At 37.7% G+C, this 22,316-nt stretch overlaps 1 protein-coding gene across 2 annotated transcripts in view; it reads right to left on the reverse strand.

The window, feature by feature from the left end:
• Positions 1-539: 539 nt before the first annotated feature.
• Positions 540-22,316, reverse strand: part of THSD4 (thrombospondin type 1 domain containing 4) — a 329,112-nt gene continuing 307,335 nt past the window's right edge. For both annotated transcript variants that reach the window (XM_074917120.1, XM_074917121.1), the window contains 4 exons: positions 14,385-14,558; positions 10,280-10,459; positions 7,338-7,482; positions 540-6,074 (listed from right to left, as the gene is read on the reverse strand). In XM_074917120.1, the coding sequence (XP_074773221.1) occupies positions 5,932-6,074; positions 7,338-7,482; positions 10,280-10,459; positions 14,385-14,558 (642 nt within the window). In that variant the 3' untranslated portion in view covers positions 540-5,931. The remainder of the gene's footprint in view (positions 6,075-7,337; positions 7,483-10,279; positions 10,460-14,384; positions 14,559-22,316) is intronic.

Below are 22,316 nucleotides of genomic sequence, written 5' to 3' on the forward strand. Positions count from 1 at the left end.
TTTTGCTGTTACATTAAAAATTTTTCACTGGTAAAGCACTAACTCCAATTACAAACAAAGAATTGCAAGACTCCAGAACCTGCAGTGCCAGCTCAACCACAGCACAGCAGGCACCGCTGCTCCAGGGGCTTCAGCTCCCACCTCCTGAAAATACAAACCACTGCCTTGCCTGAGTCTGCACCGGGAAGTGCCAGAGCCTTAATCCTGCAAATTGACAATCAAGTCGAGAATATACCAGGAGCAAACCTGCATAGGAAATTAGCAGGCCCTGACAGACCACCAGAAAATGGCCACTTTTCCCCTCTGCAATAGGCATGATTATCTTTGGGGCAGTCCATCGGGATGTTGCTATTGCTTCCAAGGCTCTAACATGTTATGCAGCCTTTTGCAACATGATTATATTTTGCCCACTCCTAAATGTGAGTAAGGATTCCCTTAGTGCATTCATACCCCTTGTTGATACTTGTACTTAATTCTCAAGAAACTCTGCAAGAACAAATCAACAAAATAATAAATAAATCATGTTACGCAAATTCATCTTGAATAACTTTATTTTTCACAATAATAAAAAATAAATTAGTCATAAACAAAAATAGTTAACATTTTTTCATCAAAGAGAAAATGTATACAATATGAAAAGGATGCTGTACAGTTCTGGTTCAGGTGCATTGTCATGGATACATATTCCTGAACGAGTCAGAAAGCAATTTGCCTACACTCTCCCCCTTTAATTCACTCAAGGAACTGGCTAATCAGAAGGTTTAGAAAATTGTGTTATGGATTTACAGTATGACATATATATAAAAATATATATGTAATACCTGTGCTATAAAATTCCCTAAAAAGCTGGGTTAGTATAATGAAAGAGCTGGACAAAATTTGAATGGTATATGTAAATAAATACATATTAGGTCCCTTTTAATAAACAATCTGAAAATCTGCCTATTCTAAATATTTGAAATATTTTGGTGCAGTGGCTTGTTCCAAAGACACAGCTCAGAATTACATATTTCCCATAGACATCTTGTATTTACAAATAACAACAAAATAAGTTATAATAAAGTATATCCTTCTGCCAAAATCAATTATGAGGGTCAAGTAGACAATTTTATACATATTTAAAAAGTTAGGGTTTCTTTTGTCTCCAGTCCTTCCTGATCCTCTATGCAGATCCTGAGTGACTATGATGGGACTTCACAAGCTCGTATGTACCCAACCCGTGCCAAGGCTACTGGTCTCAAGAGACACAAACACAGCATGGACAAAACAGTTCAGGGCAAGCAGCAATAACAGACTGTCTCTGGAAGGCCAACGATTACTCAAAATTAAGCTATTTCAGTAGCTGTGCAATCACAGGTTCGTTGCACAGAATGAATTCAGTAGGTACTTTAATACCATGCATTCGAAACTAGCCAACATGGACATCCACACACACAAAAAAATCACTTGACTGGCAGGAATATAGCTCTCTTAATACCTGGGCTTATTTCTAACTCAGATTCCTATCAACCAAATAGCCAGTTCAGGATTTTCAGTAATTCTGGCAAAACTGAATACTGTCATCCAAAGGACAAAGGGATGGAGGTGAGACAAGAGGAAGAGGAAAACACCTGTGGGTGTAAAAGGGAGAAGCAAAGCCCTTGCAAGCACATTTTACTACTTACGGTGGTATTGATTATAAACAGTGGAAGCAAAGTGTTTCTTTCAGGAAGGCATAACCTCCCCTTTACTAGCCATAAACTGTTTCCAGCACCTACCTCCTTCCTCCCTCAGTGGTGACCACTGTTGTCTTCTAGGACTCAGACATAAGCAAAGTGAGTAGCAAGGTCTCGGCAATACTGTTGCCTCATGCGGTCTTCTGTTCTACAATTTTCATGTACTCACTTGAGTCAGGGCTATACTGATCACTTTTATCAAGTCTACGAACAAGCAACCTAAAATCTGTCTTTGCATTAATATGTCATTAACTTAACATGCTCTGCAACACATTGGGGTTTTTTCTGTATAAAAGGACCGAACTGAACTGCAGCATATTGTCATAACAGTGGGATCTAACCAACAACATTAAACACTGCTTTCTTCATACATAAAGCTCTCCATTTTCTTAAGTATTGAAAAAAAAAGAAAATCAATTATGCATGTAATGAGGAAGACACTAGTTCCCTGTGCAGGGATACTGAGGTAGTCCTGCATCGAGTTGGTGGGTGCACACTACATCTGGACTTCACAGCTCGCAGGCTGGCAGGAACACCCATGTCTCCTGCGCTGCGCTCCCCAGCATTCGACTGCCTGCTAACAAGTTCTTTCCTAAATCAGAGCCCTCAGGACTGAAGGTCAGAGACACTAAAGCAAATACTAACTCTGTCTCACTGCTGGCCAAGTCAGACACAGGGTTGCTCCCACAGAAGCAACCCTCATGCTTCCACCACATCTTCCTCAGCTAGTGAGAGGAAGGGAGAGCTCCATGAATTCAGTACTGCTAATAAGTGCTCTCAAACTTGGCATGTGGTTGCTATATACAAGCAATTCAACCTACGTATGCTTGGATCTGACATTGCACAGGAGCTAGCAAGCCCTGATGGACCCTTGATAACTTGATAAACAACTGCAACAGCAGCCCTCAATTCCAGAAGAAAAGTGCTTTGAGACACAGAGTCTGCTCTGGATGGAACCAATTTTGCCCAGATGCCTATGTGCAAGGCATAAAAGCTGTATGCTGATTTTACCCCTATAAGCAATTAGACTGCTCAGACCAATCAATGATCTACAGCAGTCCTCCTACACTTACTCTGGTCTTACTGGATTGTATAAGGTGAAAATCTTTAAGGCAAGGAAGCATTTTTGTCCCACCATTCTGCAGGATTTTGACTGATGTTAAAATATCAGAAAAAGAAATTAAAGCATTCAAACTCAGAAGCCTGCATCATTTCTTACTTATATTGGTTTTACACCTGCTCTAAGTCTACTGCATTCATTAAGGCCACCTCTGATTTACAGTGAAAGGAAAATCAGGCCCTCTGCAGGTATTATCTTAAACTGATGCACTGCTGTATTAAAACAAACACTTGCTACAGTCACAATTTCAAAAGTGCACTTGATGTGATGGTGAAATCCTAGTGTAGCACTTACTTTGTGTGTACATCAAAGTGCTGAAAATAAGAGTTCATTAGTTCATTTTGCAGGAACAACTATTTTGATTATGCTGACATGTGAGAAGAGATGATAAATGATTAAGCTCAGCAACATTCTGAAAATTTCCTTATCATTAGATGTTTAATTAGATGAAACAATCTTTTCTGTTTTATCTGGTATATCTGAAGACTGTCCCTTCACTAAAAAAGTACAGTTTGTATGACCATAACTCTCTGCATTCAATTCACAAAGCTGTGTATCTTAGGTGTAATACAGGGTTATACTGCAATGTGTATGCATATCTTCTTTGATATTTAGCTCCTATGAACTCTGTTTACTTTAGTGGCAGCTTAATGGAGCCCTCAAGATGATCACCTTTGTAAAATAACCCAACGGCTATATATTTCAGAGTAAAATAACGTGTTTTATAAAACACCAGAATCACCTATGCGCTGAGTCGCTGTCTCACAAACAAAAGTGTGCAAAGCACATTATTTTCTATGAACTGACTGCAAACCTGATTACCTCCTGCATTTCATTTGTCTTGTGGTTTTCAGAAAGCCTTTTTATGGAACAGGTATTTCCCTCAAGCTGACAGGATATACCTCCTTGGGACAAAAGAGACAACAGCAAAAATGATATACTGTATGTCAAGATTTGCTGCCACAAGATAATCCAGATGAAAACCTCTATTTACAAATACTGGATTCCAGAGTTGTTTATGCTGCACTTTCTCCATATCATTCTTTGGTCAAGAATCTAAGAAATATAATATGATCAAAAATCTGTAAGTTATCTTCATGGATAAATCTTCATACAAGGGAATAGGACTGTGAAAGATTCACGAACTCAAATGAAACGTTTTCTAATAAGCGTTTCTGTTTCTAACAGCTTTACATCAATTAATTACAACGAAAAGTCAGTATTACTGGTTTATAGTCACAAATAGTAACTACAAATTTTAGGGAAAACACTTTTTCATTTCACTTAGCCAAACAGTAGTAGTTCATCATGTCTGAACTATATTTTTCACAAGTGACTGAATGAAAAAATTTAAGGTTTGTCTCAATCCCACACAGCTTTTAGACTACAGGAGTTCTCCCTTCCTGTGGCTTCCAGCACACAGACTATGTGGCTAGCACTACACCCAGCAACTTTTGCCTCCTAGTGCCCCAGTCTCTCTTCTACACCCTCTTCATCGAAGTCATAAGAAGAAAAGACTACACAATGTGGCTCTTCATCAGTAGCAGGATACCTTAATCACATTTTTATCACATCATTGGGAGTGATTTAACACAGATTATTAAAACTGGTTTTCATCTCAGACAACAGGCACCTTAGTAATAGATGCACAGTTGGGTATCACTAATTTACAAGTAGTATGCTGTAATAAACAGCCGAATAAGTAAAAAGGTGTTTATTTTCTCCCTCAGCCTTATTTACATGTTTGAAAGTCCCATCAAGTAAAGGCTAGAGAATGTGCAGATAATGCAAACACTTTAATCTGCACCGCATACCACATTCTATTTGCTTTTAGCAAGTCCCAAGGCTGTGCACAGTAATTGCAGAAATGAGAAATCACCACCTAAATTCAGCTCTAAGATTGGAGCCATTCTTGAGTAGTAGAAAAGGAATGATGTGAATAGATCTGCAGGATGAAACATTGACTAGTAAAAGGCAAGTATGTTGTAATAACTGATCAAAATCTGAAGAATGTCAATAGCAAAGACTTTTTTACAGATACTCGGCTACTACACTCACACTGCTGCCTGATACCAAGAGTAACAGACTACTATAAAGCGCAAAGGCCTGCATCCTTTGGTGGTTGTTACAGAAACTGGTGACATATCCAGAGTAAGTCTGGACAGAGTACTTTGGTATGGTAGTTGTTAAGCAATAGTGCAGTGACAAGGTATCAGTTCACTGAAATAACTGCCCTCCAGGAAAGAGACCTTGCCAATGGAAACAATCACTTCTTTTATACCAGCAAAGGCTCTTCACCTTCCTGGTAAATCTGTCTCACTGACAGCTGCAGTTGTTAAAGACTTAAAGGGCTAGACACTAGTGGCACTCTGGTAGGTAATGTATTTTAAAATCCATACAAAATTAGAAAAGTGTAACTTCAAGAGTTTATGAATTAAATATAAAGGCACTTTTTGGCAGTCAAGTGTATATATATTTGCTGCCTGAGGACAGGAAGTTAGTTAAAATTATAACTGAGAGAGCTTAACAGTGACTCTAATTTATTATGAACGGACAGAAGTAATTAAAAATATATGTTAAGAGTGCTAAGAAACTGATGATAAATGGGTCTTCAAGGGTCTGGTTCTTTGTGAAGTAATTTTTCTCATGTGCATCTTTCATTGATTTAGTCATCTAATTTAAAGCATTCCAAAATACCAAGTAGAAGTAAGCACCCAGGAAGTAATGCAGCAGCTGCATCCATACTGGTCAAATATCTCCAGTAATTGCCTGTGATTGATTTAGTTTTCATTAATTTCACAATACTAAGGCTGCTATGTTCTTTAAATAATTATCCGATGAGCAGGTGCAATTAATAGTCTCATTAAAAATTAATGCTTTAAAAAGATCATGGTTTTACAAAACAAACATTTTAAAAAAGATAACTGCACAATAACTGTAACTGAAAGGGTGCAAGATTTAACCATAGTCTTGATGTACTCAGCAATATAAAAAACCCCATCTCTAAGAAGCTAAAACCTGCTGTAGTCAAAACAGTAACACTGTTCAAGCTCCATCCGAAGACTGACATTGCCGCTTTGTGTAGAAGAGTATTTGTTATCTCCGTCCTAGAAACCCTGATTGTCTGTTTGCCACACGTGTACAAGATGCACAACAGGCTGTTTTGTAATAGGTGTAGACACAGAGCCGGGCCTGAACCACCACATTGCAATTGTAGTATTTATCTTTGCAGTTCTCATCTGTGGAGAAATAGGAAGAGAGAAGAAACTGAAGAAAACAGCATTAGAGCAACAAATAACCAACCCCCTTTATTTTTACCATGTAAAATCTCTCGGACCTGTACTTAAATGTTCATTATCAGGTTAAAATAGGCTACCTATGCAAATAATGTTAGATTACTCAAGATTTTCTACATTTAATACAGAGATACATAAAACTGTGGAAGAAATGTACCTATCCCCATATATACTGTGGTTTTTCTGCTGGGGTTTTGTTGCTGGTTTTTTTAAACACAAAATTTGTGCATGCAAACGGCACCAGAACCTGCAAATGTTATTTTCAAGTACTGATGAATCTAAATACTGGAAAATAGTAAACCATCTCCCTCCTTACAAATATTACAAATTATTTAAAATAACTAGAATAAAAAAGATAAAAGTTAGTGTTCTTATCATTCTCCCTTTTTCTAAGCTGTTAGGACATGGTCTGTTCACATTCTGAAGTTTTCCTTTACAACCGATAGGGTTAGAAATACTTTTAAAGTGACAACTAAGATTTCCATATGATCATGTATGTGATCACAGAACCTGAAGTGTTAAGAAAATGACTGAATGACAAAACACTAATAACAGATATAAAAATGAGCAATTCTCTACAAACTTGTTTAAAATAACAACACGAATAAAATAAATTTTTTTTAATAATATTGGTGTACTTTTTAAAATAAAATCATCTTAAATTACGTTGAAGAATAATTCTCAACTGAAAATTGTAGAATGTAAGTTAAAATTGTTTCTAAACACATGCATCTTCCTTTCTGTAGGCATCCTCATTACTACTAAAAGCAAATCTGCATGAGATGAATGACTAATTCCAATGCCAAATTATGTGTATGTGTATATTTACTATATATAAAAGAAAATTGCTTAATTGCCCTTAATGTCTTAGTTTAATGTTATTGGTTCTTATAGAACCTGTTACCAAATACAGTATATCACACACAATATTTTTTTGTTTTAAACACTGTGCCAAGAGAAAAACTTTGAGAATGCAAGAAAGCTGCATAAAAACACCCTATATGTATGACTTTCACAGAAGCAGATTTCACACATTCTCAGCAACTTTGAAATAAGCCAGTTTCTTACCTGTTAACTGTATTTTGTGTAAAAATAAAACTCTGAACATGATAAAGAAAATATATCCTACAACCTCTGCAAGATTATTAAATATTTTCTCCACTAGATGGTGTTCTACAGTTAAAACAGAAGCTTCCTCTTCCTTACCTATTTCAGGGATACAATCTTGTGTGTTACATGGTTCTTTTTCTTCAGGTTTAAGCTGTGGATCACACTGAGTACTGGCTATCATGTCATCTGATAGACATCGTACCTCTCGAACCCGAAATCCTCCTTCACAGGATTTGGAACACTGAAACACAAAAGCTGAAGTTCATGAAGACCATATGAGATGTGCAGATACAGAAAGAAAAAAGGGGAACCTTGAAGCCAGGCCCAGGTGTCACTGGAGCCTTTTATCAACTTCACCACTTCTGTTGGTTTTTTAAGTATAAAGTCCTTAACAAACAGGTGCAATTTTGTTAAAGGTTCAAAACCATTTCTGACCATAGGGCCAACAACGAGACAAGTAGCCATAGTAGACACTGTGCAACTGAAAGCACACTAGAATATTTCCCTTTCTGAATTTATTAGTTAACTTTTTGCCTCTCTAATTAGTCTTGTTCTTCTCTGGTTATTTATACGTATCTCCGAAATCTACTCTTTCCACAGTGTTCACATTTCTTACTTCAAGAACTTCTGCACTGAACTTTACTACTTGACAGCACTGTCATTTTGCCTCCATTTATCTACAATCAGGAATAATTTTAATTGCTTTTTTTTCTGTCACTCAATTATTTTTCACTTCTTGCAGCACAACAATTTTACTAAGCATTATAGGCTTCTTTGAATTTCTAAAGAAAATATTTTTGTGCTCCTTCAAAGTCTGCTATGAAGCCAGACACTTTTGTAATTGCTTGTCATGGTATTTTTAAAGCCAATTATTACACATTTCTGCCCATACTGAAGCAAATCCCCTGTTGACTTCAAGAATTTTGCTTGAGTGAGGTCTTTAAGATTTGGCTCACTGTCCAGTTTGTCCTAAATGCTCACAAACTTAATTAAACCTGGGTCAATTAAAACCTTAATAGCCCCAAACTAGTAAGAATGCTTTCTTTCTGACTTTTTTGGCATACTTATTTCTTTTCTTAACATTGCAAAACCAACTTATCACTATCATAAAATCAGATATTGTAGCAAACTAACCAAAATATTTTCAATAATGTGTTCTTAAATTGCTCTTTCATCTGTAAGTACAACTTTTACCCACTTTAGAAAAGACATAACCCTTTGGCAAGAGTAATAGAACACTGGCAGTTTTTTATATAACTACTCATTATATGCTTGTATAGAATATTGTAATTATCCCACATCCAGCAGTAAGAACCTCACTGAAGGTTTGTAGAGGTCTTAAGCACTTAAAATGGAAGCAAGACAGAATTCAGATGTTACATACAATACACTATACACAAACCCCAGGATTCTGCATTAGCCAGGCATTTAACCTCCATGGCTGAGAGGCCATGCCATTTATTTGAGGTCTTATAAAAATTCTGCTGTGCATATGAACCAGACAGTTTCAAAACCTAGTACAGGGGCTTTGAACCAGCTATTCCGCTCACGGATAACCCCATAATCCTTTCTCTTCAAGTCTAACACGAAGAAATGCCATGTACTCTGTTGATAACAGTAACAATATCAGAAGGAGATATCAGAAAAACACTTAGAATGTGATACTGTAAAACCTCATCTAGCATATGTATTTGTTCCTACAGTGAAGATGGTCACAAGGGCATAGACCTTTAAGGATTTTAGACACCACTTCTTAGGAACAGTAACTAGGAATCTCTAAATACCTATCAGATTCTAAGTTCTAGCACCTTATTTCTTCTGTATCTGTCAAAGAGAGTATATGTTTTTACCTTGAGAAGGAATCTATCTGCTGCATTCTATGGATGCAGATGGCTGTATCTTTCATGCCTACACACCTGCAAGTTCACATTTGAAAATGGGTTTCTAAGGGGAAGTTATTTCATCTAAACTAACAGCTTAATAATGAATCCAAAGAACTTCCAGAAACACCAAATAACATGCTCCAATCTACATGGTTTTATTATGAGCCTAACTTGGATGTTGTTTTCAAATAAATATCTAAATCTGCAATTAAGGAAGAAAAATCAGGATTCTCTTCAGCTGATTTATTTTATTAAAACCATTTAACCTTCTTTTCTGCTTTCTAGTGTAGCCAGTAGGCCAGTGAAATAATTGAGTATTTAGTACAAAGGAAAAACAAAGTAATTTCTCTGTCACAGGTGATGTGGATGAGCTATTTCCAAAGGTTGCTGTCTAAGGGAATTCCAATTGAAGGCATCAATCTGAAGCTGTCGTTCGGAATGTGATTTAAGGCTCAAGGAAGGGTGTAAATTACTGGATTAGATATGACGTCATCTAAGTAGTTTTTACACCACTTTTCATTCTAAGACAACCATGGACTTTCTGATTTTATTTAGGAGAAAAATGTTGATTTTCTGTAAAAAATCCAATAAGCTTGGATTTTTCAGGTATAGGAAATTATGGAAAGATAGATTAAACCAAAGTGTTTTGTGCCACTTGTGAATGTAGCTGGTCCATTTCCAGGGGAAACTGAAGATACGAAAAGCACTACAGTAAGTTTTCTCTCAGTAATGTTGTAAGTATTACAGGGAAGAGTTTACAGTAAAATATTATGATAAAAACTTTAAAAACCAAGTACATCTCTCATTCTTCATTAAATGCTCCTTAATGAAACTAGAGGTCTGAAAAGAACTTCTCAGAGCACGACATAGTCTCAATGAAGCAGTGAACCAACTTTATGAAACAGGAAGATTCTTGGAAGAAGAGAGCAATGATGAAAAGACAACTATGAAGTGTCTCCTTCTGGTCAGGAAACTTCCTAACCTTTCTAAGCTCCAGTGGGTACTAAAGAGTATGCCTTCTTTTCAGTATCATTCCTGTGCAAGATTAAATCAATTTCATAATCAACGGTTTTATCCAAATGGTGTTCCCTTTCAATATACATAGAAAAAGATATATCAAACAAAACTAGATACAGGAAAGCATGATAGACTTACTGTGCTCCATTCTGTATGAAACCACTTAGATCCACAGGGTTTGAGGTAGCAGGATTGCTGGCTTGGAGGTTTTTCCAAATATGAACATTCATAGGGGTTCAAAACATCAAAATTACCTTCAGTTTTCCTAACACAAATGACTTCTCTCTGTTGAGTTCCACTGCCACATTCAGTAGAGCACTGTATCAGAGAACAATAAAAAAAAAAAAGTGGTGGAATATATTATTCTACTAATCTCCTCCAGCTTGTTTCCAAAGTAACATGTTTCTCCACGTTATTTGTTTCCAAAATAAAATCACACACACAAAAATACTTGCATTTAAAATTAATATTCGAACAGGAAAATTTGTAAAGTTTTGCTTATTCCCTGTTCTTGGACACATACCTAGACACTAACATCCAAAACACATTTCCTTAATTTTACATGTAAAATGAACATAACTATCCTTCCATCACTGGCATTGTATAACTTGAAGAGAAAGGAAAAGGGTAAAGTATTCCTTAAGTTCCTGCGGTTGGATTTTTAATCTCTCAGAACCAGAACAGTAGCCTAGATAAACCTTGGGTTATTGTGATTATTATTATTTTTATGTAGTACTAATACAGTAACCAGCAGTCCCACCTAGGAACCAGGACAAGAAAATGCTGAGGGATATATTAATGACTTAATTCAAGTGACTACTGACTGTAAGTGTCAGGTATTACATATTTAATTTTTAATCTTAAAAGTGGTTACAGTGCTTAAAACTGTACAACTTGTGCATTATTATTCCACATGGTAGCACAGACTCAAAACATATTTCTAATTATTTTTATGAAGAAGACATATGACTCTAAGTGTGCTTTTGGAAAAATCAAAAAGTGTAGTTCTACCTGCAGCTAGAAAAAGGAACTGGTATTTATTTTTCTAATGAAAAGAGAAGCTGTCATGGTTTAACCCCAGCCAGCAACTAAGCACCACACAGCTGCTCACTCACTCCTCCCCCACACCCTGGTGGGATAGCAGGAGAATCAAAACCAAGTAAAACTCCTGAGTTGAGATAAAAAGAGTTTAATAATTAAAATATAATAATAACAACAATATAATAATAATAGTAATGGAAAGGAAGATAACAAAAAAAGTCAAATAAACCCCAAGAAAGACAAGTGATGCATGTGTCCCCTCCCAAATTCCTGTGTCCCTCCAGCCTTATTGCTGGCAGGCCATGAGAAGCTGAAAAAGCCTTTACTTAGTATAAACACTACTTAGCAACAACTAAAACCATCTGAGCATTATCAACATTATTCTCATACTAAATCCAAACCAAAACACTATACCAGCTAGTAGGAAGAAAATTAACTGTATCCCAGCCAAAACCAAGACAGAAGCATAACTTACTTTCCCCATAAACAGTGTTACTGCTCCTTGCTGAAGCAGGACTGTATGCACTGCACTGAACCTTTGAGGTTTATAAGGTTGGAGCACAGTTTTGCAGCTTTACAAATCCCCACATTGTGTGTGGTTTTTAGAAAATGCCTTGATCTGCCAGGGTGTTCTTTTCATGTTTGCAAGTATCTGTGTGATGCAGTGTTGGTTCCAGTTCTGAAAAGCAAATTTGAGTCACATGGACTCTTCCTGCCCATTTAAAGGTTAAATACACACACAATACTGTTACTGGCATGTGTAAAAAGGTTTTTAGAAGTGGATTCCAACAACATACTGGTTTTTACATTGTGTTAAAGGACTGTGATTTTCAAAGGCTTTTTCTAGCCTAAACCAATCATATGTTATTAAAAGTAGGGATTTTTTAATATTGTGAGTGGAATTTATGATCACTTTATCAGATATTGACAAAAACCTTAAGCTGAATGAAGAACCTTGAAATGAATGCACCCAGATAAATTCTACAGGAAATAACATAACTGCACTTTCTTCAACACTGAACATCTCTGCCACTGCTCTCTTTTAATGGTTCCTCCAAAAGACAGTATGTTAACATTCAGCCTTAGCTCTAGCAGAGCCTAACACAGTCTTCCACCAACTCTCCCTCCTGCTCTAGTCTACCGACTCCCTGCTTTCATTTTGCAAGTCAGGATTTGGCCGGTTGTAGATGTCAGACACTTCTTTCAGACACCATACAGGAAAGACTTTGTACCATTGGTATGCATCAAACAATTCAATCTCATGCAAAGAAAAAAGGTGAATTAGCTTAAAAGAACAGGAAATTGTAAAGGATGGAAACTTGTTTATTCAGAGCAGAATAGGAAGAGTTAGGATGATCTTACTGAACGCTTTTCTCTGTGGTAGCAAGAATGGATACAAAGCTCCTATTCGCCTGCATGGAGTTGTGTAAGTGACAAGGCACCTGTCCTCGCTGGCTCCTCTGTCACTTGAAGGAGGAAGTTAACATCAAGACCTTCCAGGAACCTCCTGGATTGCTTATGCCCTGCAGTGTTGTCCCTCCAGCAGGTACCAGGGTGGTTGAAGTGCCCCCCCGAGGGCCAGGGCTTGGGAACCTGAGGCTGCGCCTGTCTGTCTACAGAGGCCCTTTCCTGCTCGGTGTTCCTGGTCGGGTGGCCTGCAGCAGACTCCCACTGTAATGTCTCCTGTCCCTGCCTTCCCTTTAATCCTGACCCGTGAGCTCTCGGTCGGCTCCTCACCCAGCCCCAGGCAGGGCCCCAGGCATTCCGGCTGGTCACTGACATAGAAGGTGACCCCCCACCTCATCTCCCCTGCCTGTCCTTCCTAGAGAGCCTGTACCCTTCCATTCCAGCACTCCAGTGACAGGAGCCATCCCACCACATCTCCCTGATGCCGGTAAGATCGCAGCCCCACAGGCATGCACATGTCTCTAACCCCTCTTGTTTATTCCCTGTCCTACATGCATTTGCACAGAGGCATTTAAGCTGGGCCTCCAAGGAAGATGACTTACTGGCTGGAGTGGCTGGAATTCCTCTGTGCTGCTCTTCAAGTGCTCTCCTGCTGACCTGTGACCCTCTCCAGGCTCTGGGCATCTATTGCTGGCGCTGGCATCAAGCTGGTAGGAGTGGGATGGATTGAGGTTCCCCTCCCTCAGCAACTTTAGTGTAAAGCCCTCTCCACCAGCTTGGTAAGCCTGTGACTGAAGACGCTCTTCCCCTTCTCTGACAGATGGAGCCCATCAGTCCCCACTAGGCCAAGTCTCTCAAAGCGAGTCCCATGGTCTAAGTAGCCAAACCCCTGGCTGTGGCACCAGTCCTGTAACCAACTGTTGATTCACCAGATGCAACCAGTCCTTTCAAACACCTTCCCTTTGACTGCATTAGCATAGTAGTAGCCCTGTAATCACCATCTCAGCCATACCAGTTTAATTGTCAACTCCTTATCACCTGGAAGGATCTTGGAATCTGAAATGCAGAGAGTTAACAACACAGCCAAGAGATTTCTCCCTACCAACTCGATGAAGTGCTGGTACCAGCAATCTGAAAGGGTGTCTAGACTATATGACAGCCTACACAAAGGGACATAAATGTCTGGGCATCAGATGACAGCTTCTGAAATGCCTTTGTTCCTGACAGCAGAAATGTTTATTTAGAATGAGAAGGACTGCTGAGATGTGGATCAAGGGAAGAATTTACCTGAGGAAAGAGCATCATGATATAGGCCACTAACCAAATTTTGTGCTTTTCATGAATTTCAGCACAACAATACTGAAGCTAACTTTTGGGTTTAGCCATTTTTTGTCTTTTTTATCTTTTGGAAATTCCCACCCCCCACCCCCTCCAGGTATGCATGATCACAAAGGCTCTACTTTAAAACTGCAAATCTGCTGCTTTAGCTTTCACCTGAATATGCTAAACACTCTTCTGTTATCTTTCATTTTATAAATACACTGGGTCAGTAGATGAGAAATAAATGAAGGTAGAGAGAAAGAAAAGAACAAAATCTTATTTTCATCAAAGTAAAAAAAAAGCAGATGCTGAAAAGTATTGAACATCAACTCAGCAAAGTACAGAAAAAAAATATCCAAATATTCCACAGAGATGTAGAAATACCTTATGGCTCACATCTTCATTGCACAAAAATACATTTTTAAAATTAAAATACCATCAGAAAACAAATACATATGTTAGATATAGAGCTTACCTGTGTCCAGGCCCCAGCAAACCACTCCACTTTACCAGCACAGGGCCCATTATTACAGGGAGTTGTTTCAGAGGGTCTGTTGTTGCCACAGCCTTCCAGGGGCAAACTGCTGACATGGTTTGTCATGCAAACCACCGAACGCGTACGGACTCCGTCACCACATTCTGCAGAACACTGGGGAGCAAAAGATGGAACATGTTCACTAGTCTGTCCTCCAGACCACACAATGAAATGAGGAGCAACAATCACAATAAGTAAGTTAACTTATGTAAAGTTGATTACTTTTACTTGTAATTCAGCTGTAGCAAATTATTTTACAGTTTCACACTTTCGAATATATTGCAAGTAGTTCCTGTCCTTTACAGTCACAAATGAAAGAAATCAAAGGATTAGGGAAGAAATAAATCTATTTTTGATAGCTTTTTATTAGTTTTCTTAGTTTTCCTTCCTTCTTCCTGTCTGTAAATTCTTTCAGTTTTCATTTCATTCATACCAATTAATAATCTGAGGAGGCATAATTTCAATAAGCAGCTTTCCAGACAGCAGTCATATTTCAGCCTTTGAATTGTTCTATGAGTTTCTCGTCTGATGATTCAAACTGTCAGCCAGGTGAACTTTTACACTGGTTAAAAGGACAAGGCTAGGAAGACTGAGGGTTGTAGCATTGATAGTAAAATGACTCCATAGCACAACCTGGAACTTTTCCATATAATGAGTTTCCATGACAGGAGTATGCGAGCACAATAAAGTAGAAAAATGCAACATTTTTTGACAGGTGGTTTAAAAAGATTCATGTAAATCCACAGCAAATAACTAACTATCACTAATTATTGCCCAACCTGTTTCAATTGTAAATTGCTAATTAGTTTTAGCAGAAGAGGTGGCTGTAGATTCAATGTTGCTTTCTAGTGATATGACTTCCCAGTAACTAACATTCACCTTTCTCAACTTTTCACTGCTAAATTCTGAAAGCTCTTAACAAATAGTGATACACAGATTCTTATGTCACATATTTGGAGACAGTATGCATGTCATCCATAAATCATTCAGGATAAATTCCATTTATGCCCTTCCAGTTTGATCATTCATCTACTTCAGTGGGAAAGTCCAATATTCCACTGTTCTGGGCAGCATCAAACTATTGACATCTAAAACCAGAAACATGCTAAGGAAATAATCAGTTCTTGTGTTAAACTTTTGTTGTTGCTTAATTCTTTGTTAATTTTCACTTTCTTTCTTTTTCTTTTGAAATGCATTTGGCATTTCATTTTAGACCATTAAAATAAAGAAAAAAAATGTGCAGCTTGCTGAAAGATAGGTATATAATTAAATGTAAATGATTACAATTATATTACACATCCAAAGAAAACCATAACTATGGAGTATATGGGAGAAAAAGATGCATTTGATTGACAATGTAATTAGTTAGCACAAACTATGTATTACTTACCACAATGAACAGTACATTCCTTGTTCATGAACGTAACTCTGTATTGGAACATTTTTTTAAATTTTATTGAATAAAACTAAGAATTATTCTAAGAACTGTTAATGAGACAGAGTTGGCCACTAGCTTGATTTTGCTCCTATCACTAGTAATGTAAGGGTTCACATCCAGTAGTTCAACTACAGAACAGAAGATGCCATGATAGCACCACTATTACTAACAGGATTAACCAATACAGTCATTCACTCTCAAAAGAGAAACCAATGACTGAATGTACAGTTGGTTGCAAACTACTTTTTACTCCCTTGCACTGAAGAATACTGGTTATTTGTGTGAAACGTAGTCATGCTATGCTTGGTCCACAGATACAGTATAAAAAACATTTTTCCTATCAGTAAGTTGGTTTCTTTCACAAGATGTTCAAATAGAACATACTGAAATGGAATCCCTAGAAAACTAAAAAAGTTTCAACTTTTTACAAGTCCTTTTTTTTAACAAACAAAACACAATTTTTGAATAGCTAGCAATTCAGAATTTAGAGATGCTTATGTACTCCACAGGAAAAGGAAAAAATTGCTCATAGTTTGGAATGGTTTCTTCATCTGCAAGACTGAATAATTAAGCTCTTCTTAAACGATGCCTGTAAGTAACATAACGAACCTTTTTTTGTTGGTGCACAACAAAATATTCCACTTTCACACAGAGATGTAAAATACTTACCTCCTCAGCAAACAAGATTTGATGGCTAAGGTCTTTTCAAAGTAAACTGGCAAAATCTTGAAAATACAAGAATGATGTCAATTGTGCCAGTAGTGAATGTTTTCCTGTTTATGTAAACTAAAACTAAACTAAACCCATTTCAAACAGTCCACTCCTCGGTAAATTGACTGTTAAACTGAGCCCCATAAAATGGTTACCTTTCAAACACACTGTACAGAAATAAATTTTGTGGCTGTTCATATTTTATCCTTGGCAAGTATGTTCAATTACATTATGCATAGAGAGCTATGCACATACTCTGCAAATACTTTTCTTATTCCTAACTACTTTTCATTTGACAATCTAATTTGCTTTTCTGCCTTGCAAACCAGAGCTGGGAACAAGTTTAGTCTATAAAGTCATCCAAAAAATCTCCATAGTCTTATGTTTTAAATGATTATGCATGAACTAGGCTTACATATCAAATAACAAAGGAAATACCAAATGGGAAGGTATAGGGTTGTCCCACCCTCTGCTGCAAGATTTTTCTACAGATTAACTACTCTCAAAGGATTTACAAAGCAAACTTAAACCTGAATGTTTCTGCGTTAAGTATTTGGTTTTTCATGTTTTCTTCTTCCTTTCAGTAAAAATCTTCCATGTGAAAGCCATGACTTCCAAAACCCAAGGCAGGGAGTAGGGAGTGTTTGGATAATGAATCCTCTCCCTTTGGTTTTCACAACTGACACACCCACTACATTCAATTTTTTGCCATTGATTTGCTGCATTAATACAAAGTAACTGCCATAACCGAATATTGTGTGACATGAGGAACTTTCACAAGCTGCCACTTCTCTGTTCTGGTCCTATTATTAAAGATATATTGTTTCACTGTCTTGTTTTAATTGGCAGAAATTCCTCAGAAACCTTAGTCTGTGAAACACCCTCCCTAGTTTTAAGGAGTCTGCCATTTCTTCTCTTCCTGAGGTCCTTCCGTCATGAGTTCAGTTTCAGAAGCTTTCCATTCCCATTAAAAACTAAAAATAAAAAACCACCTCTAATCCAGTGGTCTGATGATTGTCAGAAAACAACTGTAAAAGTAGTCCAGGAAAATAAGTCTAGTTCCTGCAAAACTACAAGTGGAGGCCTGAATTTTTGTCACAGCCACAGGACATGGTAGAGCAAAAAAACCCTTTAACATTGCCAGTTCCCTTTTACTAATGTGCCAGCCCTCCCTCATTACCCTCAACTGGGGCGACAGACCACAAGAAAGAGGCAGCAGGAGATCTATCAAAACTCAAGAGTCCTTTCACTCAGGTCTCAGCATCACTGCTAGCCTTAATTAAATTTTCAAATCACAACCAATTGAGTTCCAGTAAAATGTCCCCATTTGTGCGGGATTTCTGTCTACCACATGTTAACCTTCATCGTCTCAATTATTCCCACAAGAGAGCAAAGTTTTTCATGAATCATCCTCCTGATGTTACACTACTGAAAAAAATAGAAATTAAGACCTATGTTTGAAATACGTTTATAAAACTCCTTAGCATTATTTGACCTACTCTGAGAAAATCCCTTTCAGAAAGGATTTTAGAAGGATTATGTAACCTTTGTTTTCCCAACAATAAACTAAGAATTGTATTTCAGAAGCTCACTTCTGTTTCAGTTCCAAGACTGGGGGCAGATTTTCAAAGGACATGAAACTGTTGAGAGAAGCCTTGACTTCTTTAAAAAAAAAAAAAAATTTAAAAAAAGGAGGGTGGTAGTTACAAATATCCTTATGTATTGCCAAAATACTTTCTGATATCTGGATTTAAATTACTTCCCTTCAGAGTGCATCTATACAGTAGGTGCCGTGTCAGAAGTCAAACCATCCCTGTATTTATTCTAGCAGATCCATGGTATCCTTCCAAGGTAACACAGTTTTGAAACACAGAATTTTTGGACACTTCAGCTGGATCATGACCGCTTCTACATACACACTGTTACTTTCTTTATGTGTAGTTGATAATACTCTTGGTACATATTACTAATGCTCTGTGAAGTAAATAACGATAGGGAACAGACTTCTTCACTACTACTCTGGCTCATACAATAAGTATCACTTGCCTTGAGAGCTGTAAGAACTTCTCAGGGCCTGACTGCACCACTGTGCCTTACTGGCCCTGACTGACTGACCTGGGGCCTCTACCCACACCCCTGCCCATGGCCCAGGGTCTCCACTTAACCTCAGCCCTGGTCCATTTGTCCCTGCCTGAGCTCTATCAGAGATGTGCCCGTCCCCAACCACAGCCTGGGCATGGGCCTCAGTGATCCCTCACCCTTGGACTCGCTTCTCAGCTTGACCCTGCCCCTGCCTCATGACCATGGAGCTGCCCCGGGATCACTCGGCTGGGTCTGACCCTCGTTACTGTCACTGGACCTGAGCTGCGGATTTGTTCTCAGCTTGATCTTGGACCTGCCTCATCACCATGATTTTGCCTGCTAATCTGGACTCTCATTTGCCTCTGCCTGCCACCTACAACCCTGCTCTGCTGACCTAACTGGGATGTTGTGGGCCCTACCTGGCAAGGCTACCCCCCGCCATGCAGAATTTTATATGCTGGTTTTCATCTGAAGCAGCTGAACTGTGGCAAAGAGAGATTAGCTCTAGAGAAGAAAACAGAAATCTCTGTAGGTCTTGGCCACCCTTCTATCAATGTCCTCTTCAAAACTTTCCTGACTCTGTTTCATTGCAAATTATGAAGTGAGTTACATATTTCTACATGAAGAATGCAAAACTTCTATTTCCATATGATTCTCACATGAAATCAATGGAAAGGGGTATTTTATCTTGTTTTCATTTTATACTGAAAACAAATACACAGTGATAGTCAAAAATAACAAACACCTGCACAAACTGCATGGTGGTTTCTTTTTCTTTGTTGTTTTGTGTTTTTTTTTTTTGGTTTTTTTTTTTTTTTTTTCCTCTGGATCCAGGAGTGCTATCCCAGTTTAAATAAAAAACAGTGGAAGAAGAGTGTGAACTACAGTATTCATTGATGGTTCCACATCTGACTGGTCAACAAACCCACCTGTACCTGTTAGGTAATGCTTTAGGATTGTGAGGTATAAAGCATTGATTTTTACAAAGCTTACTACAGTTCTTTAATGGAAGATATTACAGAAGCATTGCTGTTACTCCTTTTAATGAAGAGTGAAATCCAGAGCATGTGTTTGATCTGTTTTGATTTTGTTCCCTGATGTGCAGAATTTTTCTTTCTTCACAAGATTTTATTTTGGCCTCAGAATCTCATTAACATCTAAGAATTGTTTGTATTTTGGCTTCTTTTCTAAGTATGCTCTAAACATAAAATGAGAAACAAATGAACAGAGGAGATGGCAATGAGGAATAAACAAAAATGCAAGGAGGGAATGCTCCATTTAGTTGGAAGGAAACACTGGTGAGTCTCCCATTGCTGTAAATCAGGAGAATGCAGTTTCCCGCTTCTGACCCATAGGAGAAGTAAACTTTCCTGCAATTAGAGCTGTCAAAGAATCAGTCATGTGAAATGTTTGTAAGAATCTCATCTGCTCCCATCAATCCAATTTTGTTGCTAAGTTCAGTAAGGTTCACCAGCTTTACTCTACTGATTAATGGATGCAGTTTGGTGGAACTCTGCCATTTTAATGCAGTATGACATCTTAAAAGAATTATGAGACAGAAAGCCATCTTTCTACAAATGCATGTAAAAATATCACAAAAGTTTGTCCAGACTCTATAATCAAAAGGGATTAAAGATCATGTAGAAGACAAAGCCATGAAACTTAAGTTGATTCTCTTATTTATACTCAAGATAGAGCAATAAATGTAAGGACAGGCACATATAAAGTAAGATGAGTCTCACTTTGCTGCTAGAGACTTTTAACCTATAATGTCTCCCATTGAAATCTGTAAAAATTTCTCTTTCTTTCTAGATTGAGCCTGGGGGATATCAGAATACGGTGTTTAGATCTACTTCACAGACAAATAACAGAGCATATACTTTTCAGAAAGTGTTTGTTTCTTAATGATGAATTGTGTTCCTTCCTTCCTTCCTTTACATGTTCCACCAGTGTGCACATGGTAGCCATACAGCTCATAAGCTTTGCATGTAAAGTGTTTGTGTTACATACATACAATCAACACTGATACCTGTTTATCAAAATAAATCAAGAACTGTATTGTTTTAGTAACATGAAGGTTGTTTTAATTACTTAGAATTAATTGTATAGAATTCATTGTATAATTCTTTCTGTAGAAAGAAACTGAATCCAGGAAGGTCAGTGCCACGGGGGGAAAACAGGTGGGCCATAAAATACATAATTATATTTTTTTGGGAAAAAAAAATGGGAGAACAGGGTGAGAAGGCAGCCAAGTATTATTTACAGAGTAAAGCTACATAAGGCCCACCCTGGGAAGGAGACACAACTCCTACACACAAGTCTGTATGTACCCTGCAGGTTTTAAAGTGAACGTATGATGTGTGGTGGAAGTTACATTTATTGAAATTTAATGATAAAATCTTCCAATTCAGAACCACAGCAATTATTAATGAAAATGAAGAAAACTAGCATGATTTTTCATCAACTAAAACTTTGCAAGGTTTCAGTAAAATAAGAAACCTCCAAAATCTTTCCACCAATCCTAAACTAGATTTCGTCCTTTTCTTAGAACTCAGACATGACCATTCATCTCTTTCTCTCCCCGTGTTAAAGAATACCCTTGTCAAATTCTGCACAAACATATATCACAGTTATCAAATCCTGAAATTTAACATCTGTTGGCAGCAAAGACAATTGGAATGTTTATGTTACTGTGCTTTTTCTTGATGTTTCGCTAATTAACCAAGGCTATATTGTAATGCCCCATGCATCACATAAATCCGGACATGGAAGTTTGATATATCCCTCGCTGAAAGAGAAAGTATGTGCCTAGCCAATCTCTGACAGGCCTCCGGAATTCTCTACTTGCTGCATGTGCAGCAGTACACATTAAGTGTTTGCAAAATGGGTTCAGGAAAGTACAGGCCAGGCCTTCTCTGATGGCTGTAACCAAGTTTGAACTCAACCATTTCAAAGTTCCACCGTTCTCAAAAGTTATGATAAGTTCTTTTACCTTTTATTTCTAGCCACAGCTGAAATGTCAAAATACAATGGGAAAGACTGTTCTGTGGTATTTCCAGCTGGGACTTGAAGTAGGCATGTAATAAATCTCACAAAGAAGGTCTGTTCTTGTGAGATTTCCACCACAGTTTTGCAGACTCAAGAGGTTTGAACAAGCTTTCTTTAAGCATTTGAACTTTTGGCTGCTTATCTGAACCATTTGTGGCTGCCCATCGCTGATCTATGCTTATTGCTGAAGTGTGGCTTGGCTTAAAGTACTTTTAAAAGAATTGTTTGGGGAAATTACACATGCAAAGTCCATACACCTGGGAGTGCCCATTTCCATTCCATGACAGAATTATCCTCTTGTCTTTCAACAGAAACATACTCCTCTACAAAGAGGGAAAGATTTCTGATCCTAAAAAACCCACACTTGAAAGGCACAGTAAAAAAGCTAATGGCCAAAGGCCTGACTTTGCAAAGCTATTAACTACTATTCCACTGGCTTCCACTGGAATTACTGTCACCAAATGTCTCTGAACATCCAAAGTTGCAAGGTATGTCTGAACTTTAGAAGTTTCTGCACATTCTAGCCTGAATCTACTTTTCTCCTGAAATAAGCTATTCCTTCCAATCTCTTTGTGAATCAAACTCCAAACCCA

The sequence above is a fragment of the Athene noctua genome, chromosome 13 (genome assembly GCF_965140245.1).
Source record: "Athene noctua chromosome 13, bAthNoc1.hap1.1, whole genome shotgun sequence".
Lineage (NCBI taxonomy): Eukaryota > Metazoa > Chordata > Aves > Strigiformes > Strigidae > Athene > Athene noctua.